The sequence below is a fragment of the Polyergus mexicanus genome, unplaced genomic scaffold (assembly GCF_030449975.1).
Source record: "Polyergus mexicanus isolate NDT 795.1 unplaced genomic scaffold, iyPolMexi1.0 SCAF_314, whole genome shotgun sequence".
Lineage (NCBI taxonomy): Eukaryota > Metazoa > Arthropoda > Insecta > Hymenoptera > Formicidae > Polyergus > Polyergus mexicanus.
In genome coordinates, this window is record NW_027223634.1 from 2,359 (window position 1) to 13,175 (window position 10,817).

The 10,817-nt window shown below is 42.8% G+C and overlaps 1 protein-coding gene across 1 annotated transcript; it reads left to right on the top strand.

Annotated features, from left to right (window-relative positions):
* Positions 1–1,228: 1,228 nt before the first annotated feature.
* LOC138944613 (uncharacterized) lies at positions 1,229–4,048 on the top strand. The gene has a single exon (XM_070315433.1). The coding sequence runs from the start codon at positions 1,229–1,231 to the stop codon at positions 4,046–4,048; it is 2,820 nt and encodes a 939-aa protein (XP_070171534.1).
* Positions 4,049–10,817: the final 6,769 nt, after the last annotated feature.

The window sequence follows — 10,817 nt, forward strand, 5'->3', positions numbered from 1 at the left end:
AGATGGTGAAGAGGAGCCGGAGGTGGAAGAGGAGCAACAACGTCATGAGGTCGGCGATATTAATTTTAATTACGTAGATTTATTGACGGAAAATATGCGGCAATTTAGGAGGTTCGGCATAATCGGGAGAGAAGCAAGTTTCGCGATACGACCGATACGCGAAGGCTCGAATATTTATCACACATTAGAAAATGCGTTTCGTGAAATTCACGCGTATGCGTTAAATTTATGCGAACCGGGAGATTATGTGGGAATGACTTTCCATTCGACGAATTTATCTCAGGGCCCTGCTAGATTATCCTTTCGTCCGGCTAGAGACATGTCGTATGAGGATATCTGGAAACTAGTCAGTAGCGCAGAGTGCTGGGGGGCTCGATATCGCGGAACACTTTAACATTCGTGTTTTTAATGTCACGGTTCCTTCGGGTCGCGGACATGTTAAATTAACAAGACGTTGTGAAGCGCTCAATAGTAACAATAAATAATTTCGACAATTTATGTTTTCCGCGCGCTCTCGTAGTAGCGCGAATTTACTGCGAACGCGGTAACTTACGTACGGGTGAGTTACATGAAAAATGAAATAATATAAAACACATGCATTCCCCGCTTCAACGTGAGTTCGCATTACAATTAACTAGGAACGCTGGTGTTACGATAACTGAAGAGGGATGTGGAATTCCGGAAATCGAGCGCTTTCAACGATATCTCGCAGCTGATAATATCGCAATTATAGTTTATAATTTCAGTATTTTCGGGCGCGGTGAGAAACCGATGTACGACGGTATCGCGCTACTTGCTTCTCTCGACCGTGAATCCTCGTTACGCTTAAATATAATGTATTATGAGCGTTTACGTCATTATAACCCTATTGTAAATTTAAATGCCGCCGCGGGTTGTAGGAATTATTGCGGACCGTGTAATATAGGTTATCGGTAAAACGGGCCATCGCTGTCCAAATAAATGCCCACGATGTTTCACTGTGCCGCCGTGTAAGCAGTCCGAAAGTATAAAATGCAACGCGTGTAATCGGGCATTTTTCTGTAAGAAGTGTTTCGAGCATCATCGCAGCGTAAAATCGTACGACGGTAAATCATCTGAAAGTATCTGCAATGTCGTGCGATTTTGCGACGGATGCGGTCGCATCGTTAAATTTGGCGCGAGACACGAATGCTGTGTTTCTTACTGCAAATTATGCCGTTCACCAAAGCCTGAGAATCATTAGTGCTACATGCAGCCTCTTCGACGTGATAATGGTTCCTCTACCGTACCGTCGTCTTCATCATCGACAATGGCTCCAGCGATGACAGTTATGCGAAGCACAGAAGAAAGCACAGAATTTGACGGTAAAGTGGCAAACGATCGTGCATGTACGAGCAAAAAAGAGCGTGTAGCATTCGTATTTTACGATTTTGAAACGCGACAAGACGAGTCGCTCAAAGGTACGTCGAACGTAAAGAAACACGTTCCCACTCTTTGCGTGGCGCAACAAATTTGCGAAGCGTGCGCGAAAGAAAATAATTTGTCCGCGAGGTGCCGATGGTGCAAGGTGCGAGAGTTCGTATTTCGTCATGATCCTGTGAAACAATTCGTCGATTTTGCAACGCGTACGACAAAATACTTCAAGCAGATCATTTGCATAGCACATAATACGAAAGCGTTCGACGCGCAATTTACTTTAAAGTATATTGTTGAAAATCGTAATAACTTAGAACCTAAATTAATATTAAACGGTACAAAGATCGTGGTGTTAACGGTAGGACATACGAAATTCATCGACAGTGTTAATTATATGCCGATGCGCTTATCCGAGTTACCGAAGGCTTTCGGATTACAGGATACGTCGGATAAAGGCATTTTTCCGCATTTGTTTAACACTATCAAAAATCAGTCATATGTCGGCCCCTTGCCTGACGCGCATTATTATTCTCCGGAGACAATGAAATCGGAAGAGCGCGAACGCTTTCTTGTATGGCATGCTGATATGCGACAAAAAAACACCGTGTTCGATTTCCAACGTGAGATCATTCGCTATTGTCGTACCGACGTTGATATTCTTCGACAAGCATGTATGGCGTTTAGAAAAATTTTTATTGATCGTGGAAATGTATGTCCGTTCGAGGAATGCACGACAATTGCTTCGACGTGCATGACTGTTTTTCGGAAAAACTTTTTGCAACAAAATACGATAGGCGTCATTCCAACTGGCGGATACAGAAAAGCAACCAATCGTTCCCGTAAAGCTCTGCAGTGGTTGATATGGAAGGAACGCGAGCTCGGACATTCTATAAACCACGCAGGGCGCTCGCGTGAATATCGTACAATCGACGGCACGCTCGTCGATGGATATTACGAAACGTCTGATACAGAGACGCCTCAACGTCATGTGCTACAATTTCACGGATGTTTTTGGCACGGATGCCCGTCTTGCTTTCCTATGAATCGCGATAGACCACTTTCTACATCGGATTGCAAGGATACGATTGACTCACGTTACGAGCGAACTCTCGCAATCTCGTGGAGACTTCGGCAACGGAAATACTTTGTGATAGAAAAGTGGGAGTGCTCTTTCGATCGCGATATGCGAGATAGTCGCGAAATGCGTGAATATCTCGAGAACCATCCGATGGTGAAAACGCCTCCGCTCGATCCGCGCGATGCATTTTTCGGTGGACGCACGGGGAATATTGTGACGCGCTATGAAGTTACAGGTATGGAAAAAATACGTTACGTGGACGTATGCTCCTTATACTCATATGTTTTGAAAACAGGTGCTTTCCCGATCGGTCATCCTGATATTTATGTCGGCGAGGAATGTTCCGCATTAATCGGGAGGGCACCGAATTATAATTTTAATACGATCGAAGGTCTCATACGGTGCAAAGTACTTCCACCGCGTGATTTATTTCATCCTGTACTCCCATATCGCGCGCAGGGAAAATTGCTTTTTGCATTATGTCGCAGTTGCTGTGAAACATTGTCACAATCGGACTGTACGCACAACAATACTAAGGAACGCGAATTCGAGGGTACGTGGGTGTCCTGCGGATTACGCAAGGCCGTCGAAAAGGGCTATCACGTGACGGCTGTAAGTGAGATTTGGCAATATAAAGTTAGTCAATTCGATCATACGACCCGTCAAGGTGGATTGTTCGCCGAGTATATAAATACATTTTTGCAACTTAAACAAGAAGCCAGCGGATGGCCGAGCGAATGCGGAGAAAACGACGACGATGCTAAAGAAAGATATCTGCGGGAGTATGAGAAAACCGAAGGTATCGTTCTTGATAAACGTAACGTCGCGCGGAATCCCGGTTTACGTTCTGTCGCGAAACTGTGCTTAAATTCTTTTTGGGGCAAATTTGGTCAGCGCTCCAATTTACCTAATACCGAGGTCGTGAGAACGCCGCAACGTTTTATAGCCTTGCTGACAAGTGCCGAGCATGAAATAACTGACATATTATCCGTAAACGATGAGGTAATATATGTTTCATGGCGATTGCGACAAGAAGCTGTTGTTTCCTCCCCGCTGACTAATGTCGTGATAGCGGCGTATACGACGGCACAAGTTCGTTTAACGTTATATTCTTATTTAGAACGATTAGATCGTCGCGTTTTGTATTATGATACGGATTCATGTATTTACGTGAGCAGCGGTGATCCGAACGAGTATGAACCGCGTACGGGAAATTTTCTAGGCGATATGACCGATGAACTCGAGAGCTACGGGAGCGGTAGCTATATCGAGGCGTTCGTATCCGGTGGTCCGAAATTTTATGCATATGTTGTACGCGCACTAGACGGTCGAACGCACGAGGCATGTAAAGTTAAAGGCATAACCCTAAATTACGAAAATTCGCGGTTAGTCAATTTTAATAGTATTAGAAATTTATTGCTAAATAAAGAGAGAGTACGAGAAAATGAAGAGAACGAAAAAGAATTGGCTGGAACATCGATAAATCTACGTTTTAGAGCAATTCGTCGCACCGCGTTTCATGAGATCGTAACACGGGACGAAACTAAAGTATGTGAACCTATTGCTAAAACGTAGGTTTATTGATAGCCATTGTTCGTTACCATACGGATATATAATAGAACGTTAATTTTTCTCGGCTCTCGTTTTTATCAATGTATATAGCAGCGAATTTGCATGTTTCCGTCACATAAGAAATTTTGTACATTGCGAAATTATTATTTACATTTAAACATACGTATAATATTTAATAAAAAATTTTTATTTTAAATCGCTTATATAAAAACATTTACTATTTTCCTATCCTTTCTCTCCTCGTCTAAGTGACGTCATAAAGCTCTAAAACCATCGTAATCGCTACCTGCACAGTCTTGTTTTTTACGACCCCTTCTATTCTCGTGATGTCTCCATTCTCGGTGGCCGCCATCTTGCCGATTCTTACACACGTGTTATTTTGCCGCGTTTTTCCCTCTCACTCAGAAACATGCTCCTCATCCAATCAAACTGCCGGCAACTATAGGGAAGCCAATCAGAGCGCAGGGTCCCCTATGCCGGAGGACTACTCTCTACAAATACTACATCTAATCCTTATTCTAATAAGATTTCAGCTAGCCCAGTATACTAGGACCCTGTCTGGAAATGTGGAGGACCCAGGTTCGAGCCCGAGCATGTTCACGCGTCCGAAAAAGTAAAAAATAAAAAAAAGTAAAAAATAAAAAAATTTAAAGGGAAAATTGCCTCGTAGACGTCCATGAGTCCCCTCCACTCTTTTTTTTCCACAGACACCCTTGTTCAAGAAAGTAAGCGTTTTATAAATTATATTATTAATTTTGTTTCTCGAACGTTCTAAAGCGAGACGTTACGTGCGAAGCCTTGTTTTCATTCCGTTTTTGCGGTTTCTTCGTATCGTTCGATTCTGACAAACACCTCGTTGTCGATAGCCGATTGGCTCTCGGAATCGAACGATCGAAATTCCTCCTTTTTTGTAGTACCCGTATCAACCAGGACTATTGTACGTGGATCGCAGAGAAGGTTTTTCGTTAAAACACTTCGTCGCAAGCCTTCACCGGGAGCACACCGAACGCCTAACGCTCATAAAGTTATAATTAAACGATAATTCGCATGTCCGCTCATATCTTGCTGTCGCGTGCGATTACCTAAGACGGTCCGGGAGTTGGTGTCGAAAGGAATAAATACTGTTCAACAAACTAAACCCGGACAAATCAATTACGTCCTATCTCTCCGATCGGCAAAACAAATAAATTCTGTTAATGTGGACGTGTAAATCGAAGGCGCGTCTACAACCCTTAAGAGGGAGGGCCCCAGACAGGCACAGCAGGGGGTCAGCGCCAGTGGCCGAGGAGTGGGGGTTTGTTGTGTCTCGCTATAGTTGCCCTTATGCTACTCATGTTTTTATTTGTGGCGATGTACGATTGGTCAGAGATGTATATTTTTTCTTCATTTCTTGAATTTCTTTTAAAGAAGGCAAAATTAAATTTTCCATATGTTTGGCAAATGCCTGAAGTGCATCATTTTTTTCATGTTCAGTCCAACGCGATCTTTTTGTCTTTCCATAAGGTGATGCTAAAAAGAAAACAGAAAGAGCGTATTATAAAATAAATGCATGGGCACTTTTCAACAAGAAACACGTTAAATCTGAGGTATCAGAGTCTTCTTTTGCATTCAAGTGAGCGAGAAAAGAAAGTGAAATAGAAAGAGAGAAAGCTTTCCGATGCCTCAGATTTATTGTATATTGCCAAACGCAACTTTTCTATGTGCATACATAAAAATAAATATAGATACAAATATAAAAAATTTAGAAATAAATATTACTCAATTTTATATTACAAATTTATTAATCCAATTAATCAAATGTCTAATTAAAAATACGGAAACATTAAAATTTGATATAATAAATATATTATTTTTATAAAATTATATGTTTGATACATTAGTAAAGTATTTCCAAAAGTTATTCATATAAAATTAACTTTATTTCAAATAAAAATAGATGCAGAATACTTACTAGAACATTTTCGTTTTTTATTTTCCCCTTCTTTTCCCTGTATTGCAATTTTTTCTGTGTTAGGTGAAGTTATATCTGAAATAATTCGATAATAAGTAGCCGTACACATAATTTATATACAAATAAATAATAGTGTTAAAAAAACTTGAAAATATAAAATTTAAATTTTTATATAATTTATAAATCCCATTTACTTATTTCATTGCTGATATTGATAATATCTTCTGAATTGCTGTTCTGTTCGATTTCGCTATTTGATAGAGATTCATTACTAGAGTTCTCTATGTCTCCTTGTACCGCTTCTAAATATTGTGAGATTTTAAGTATATCCCGAACTGCAAGTGGTTGTCTGTAATGCTCTCGATGTACTTTATCTGCATGCCACATAAATGTGGCCAGATCCGAAATATCAACATCATTGAGATTCATTTGTATACAATGTGTTGCAATATGTTTCCTCAATATTGTACCTCGTAAAGTTGCTAGTTGAACGCATTGCGTTACATTCTTCTGAGAATTTGCGCATTAGAATACAAGCTCTAAGATATCTTTATCTATTTTTAGTAAAACCAGGCAATCCAAAAACGTATGGATTATTTTTTGGGACTTTAGCTTTTTCTCGAAATTTTAAGATAAATGTAATACATTGAAATAAATCGTTCGAGAATAAAACAGGTACAGTACGTCTCAATTTCCCTCTTATGCAAAATCGAACATATCTTTCTGCGATTTTTTTGTTTTCTTCTGATAAAGAATTATAACTGTCACTATTCATATTTTTATTTACTTTCTCATAATTTTGAAAGTCTTCAATAAGTATTCGTTCAATTTCTCCTGATCGTCGTCTGTTAAATAATATACATGCACTGAAGTTAGTGTCACCTCTGCTAATGAAATCCAATAATCATAAGAAAAAGATTGTTTTAAGGCATTGTAAGCTTCGGTTTTCTTTTTCTTCAAAAGTTTAAATAATTTTTGGATATCTTCCAATGATGGGAGAGATACCTTTTTTTTTGTGACGGAGGGGAAATGCCTTTACGCATACCCCGCCTCGATGGGGTTCCAGGCGGGGTTATGTGGGACTACCCCCGGCCTAAACAAACGGCCGGGGACTACCCACTAAAACCCCTCCGGGTGGCCTATCTCGGGCGTTTCAGGGGGCCTCTCTGGAAGCTGGCGTATGCACTACATCAGAGAGACCCCCCGCCCACGGGCCATGCCCGCTGGGGGAGCGGTTTCTGTCTCCCCCAGTGCCCCCGCTGTTGTTGGGGGCATCATCCTAACTTGGCGAGAGGGGGACCACCGCCCCTCTCGCCGCCATCCCGGTATTATTCCCGGGGAGGGCGTGGTCGGGCCCAGGTACCCCACCTGGGTTCCGACCACCGGGCCCAGTTCGGGGTGAGACGTCCGCGACGGAATAGCGGACGTCCCCCCGAGTTGTCAGGGCCCCGCGCATTCGCCGGGGGAGTTCGATGGGGACAGTTGCGACCCCGCCCCCTCCCCCTGCGTGCGCCCCCCCTTTGCTGGGGTGGGTTTCTGGGGTGACCGGGGACTTGTATAGCCCCAGCCCCCATCGGCCCACCCCCGGGGGCCCGTCGGGCGCGGTTGCGGCCCCCCGGGTGTTCTCCGGAAAGCCGTTCCCGCTCCCTTTCGGCCTCCTCCTTCTGGAGCATGACTGCTTCACAGAAGGAGGAGACCGCCCTCCAGGACTCCTCGCTCTCGAGCATAGCCACTACGATGCTCGAGAGCGAGAAGTCAATATCCCCTATTACGTTGACGAGAACACGGCGCTCCTCCGCCCACGCTAGGCACACCTCCAGCGTGTGCTGCGCCGTGTCCTCGTCCCCCCCCCCCCCCGTACAATGGTGGCAGCGTGCGCTGTCCTCTTTACCGATGCGACACAGGTATGAGCCGAAGCACCCGTGGCCCGTAAACACCTGCGTCGCACGGTACGACATCTCGCCACCCGCCCGTGTGACCCACTTGATCAAATGGGGGCGGATGGCCTCGACGACGCGCCTCCCCGATGTATCTTGGGGGTTGGAGAGGTGTTCGTCCCACCTCTCCAGAGCGCGTCGCCTAGCCTGGAGTCTCACGGCGGCCTTGACCTTAGGGGTCAAAACCACGCCGAGCCCGCCGAGCTCTCGCGTACGCGCGTAAACGTGCGCGTACATGTCTGCGTAGAGCTCGACGGGATGGGAGAGATACCTTCTTGTTTCTCTTATAAGCCGATTGTATTTCTATCACAGTTTTATTTACACTTGTTCCTATATCCACAATCACTAACTTCAAAAAATCTTTAACTAATTTTTTTCTCTGTATTCTCTTTTTTTATATATTCCGTAATGAGGATATTTCCTATATGTTTGATTAAAGTCGATAAATTAGCTGCTACTGCGGGGACTCTATACATCTTTTCTTCGTCATTATATCCCGCAACTATATTAATCGCAGAGATACAATCATCATACGTTCTAGGTTGATAGAACGATTTGAAATCTTCTACATCTTTATTTATTTTTTTGAAAGACAAAAGGAAACGGCCAAGAAAACGTAATCTGACACGAATCATATCGTGCCGATGTTGAGATTTGTATTTAATATGCAAAGCTTATTTGCATACATGATTAATAATTCATTGTGGCAATCGCACAAACGAATAATCGGGCAAGCGGCCGCACCGATAGTACGGGCGCCGCCGCCACGCGGAGCGCGCCGAGCTAGCTTACCCGTAAGTCGAAAGACGTTCAGGCGGCGGTATACAGGGTGATTCAAAACAACCTTCTGTCCTTGCAATGTCATATACTTGACACTATTCTAAGAAGATTTTTCCTTTGCCAAAATTTTTTCCGAGGCTTAGTTTTTAAATTATAAGACAAAATAGTTAACGAATTACAGGCCGCGTACGCAGGAGCGGCGCAACTCACCGTCCGATGCTGGTGATTACGTGAGGCGCCAGCTGAGATCAACTGTTTGCTACATGCGATGGGGTGTATGTGAGAGAGAACGTATACGTGTATACACACACATACACATTCTCTCTCTCTTTCTCTTTTACACCCATCGCGTGTAGCAAACAGCTGATCGCACACACGCACTCTCTCTCTCTCTCTCTCTCTCTCTCTCACTCACTGACTCTTACCTTGTATGTAGAGATTCGTTGCCCTCATACGACTCAAGAAGTAATATTTTTGTATGATACAACGAATAACTAACAAACTTTTTTCACACACGAATTGTACCACTTGTCGAACTTTTACGAATTAATCCACGCACTTTATCGATAAACTGAATTTATTAATGATTATAACGGTTAATCACAACTACCGATTACTACCGATTAATTATTAAAATAACTTGAAGAAAGAAACGCGTTATTCGATGCGGAGACTGCGCGACGACAACAAACAGGTTATGTTAGTACTAGCGTTGTCGGCTGCCGGCTGCCGAACGACTGAATGTATCACATTACGCGTGATCGACGCGGACGCTATCATGTGTCCTGTGATCGGCTAAAGCCTCCGACATTGTAAATTCGATAGTTTCGAAAATATGAAACTATAAAATATGAAAATATAACATCGTTTTTTTTAATAATTTAATTTATTACTCGTTTTGCCTTTTTGCGAAAGCGAGACATGAGAAAAATTATTTTTATGTCTCTGCGAATACAAGGTGTTCCACGTAGAAATGTGTTGGTCGCTCTGAAAAGAGCGGATTGTCTTTGGTCGCTCTGAAAAGAGCGGATTGGTTTAAAATCGAAAACATTTTATAAAAGGTGCTCAAAATGACCGCCATCCATCCTAACGCAAGCTCTCATGCGTTTTAATAAATTTTTTTCGACGTTTTCCATTATTTCTTCGTCGATATTCCAAATTGCATGTCGCAATCTTGTATGTAGATCATCGATATCCTCGGGAAGCGTTTTGTAAATGACTTCCTTGCAATACCCCCATAAAAAGAAATCTAATGGATTGAGATCCGGTGATCTTGCAGGCCAACGTATTGGACCATACCGACCCATCCAACGTCCAGGAAACTGCTCGTTTAAATAATTTGTAACGATCCTGGCGTTGTGTGGCCCAGCACCATCTCGTTGAAACACGATCTTGTTCCTCTCTAATAATGATACTTCTTCTAAAAAATCTGGCAGATTTTCTTCCAAAAATTCCAGATATGTTTGGCCAGTTAAAATATCTGGAAGAATAACTGGACCAAGTATTTCGGTTCCCATTATCCCAGCCCACACATTTATCTTCCAGCGAGTTTGGAAGTTTCTTAATCGCGTGACTCTGGGATTTTCTTCGCTCCAAAAATGCATGTTATGCGAATTGAAAATTCCCTCTCGTGTGAATAACGATTCATCGCTGAATATCACACGAGAAGAGTATCTTGGATTTCGATTTACTTTCCTCAGAAAATTTTCGCAAAATGTACGTCTCGCTTGAAAATCTTCTGGTCGTAAATCTTGCACGCGTGTGTAGTGATATGCATGCAAGTTTTCTTCTTTTAATATTCTTTGCACAGTTGCATAAGGTAAATCGTGTTCTCGAGCAACCACCCGAATACTCGTTTCGGGTTTATGCTCGAAAGCACGTATAATTTTCTCCGCGTTCTGCAAATTTCTTGCATCGCGATTTCTCCCAGTGTCGTGTTTATTTGCAAGGACACTGCCAGTCTCGTATAGCCTCTGAGCTGCTGCAAGTATGACGTGAGCCGATGGATGTCTTTCTCGATTTGGATATAATTCGCTACGTCTTGCAGCTAGATAATGCTGTCCTTGACATTCGCCAAGTGCCATCAGCATATCGTAATATTCTT

Bases quoted from the DNA above. Each gene is read 5' to 3' on its own strand.
- LOC138944613 (XM_070315433.1), top strand. From the start codon at position 1,229: ATGCAGCCTCTTCGACGTGATAATGGTTCCTCTACCGTACCGTCGTCT.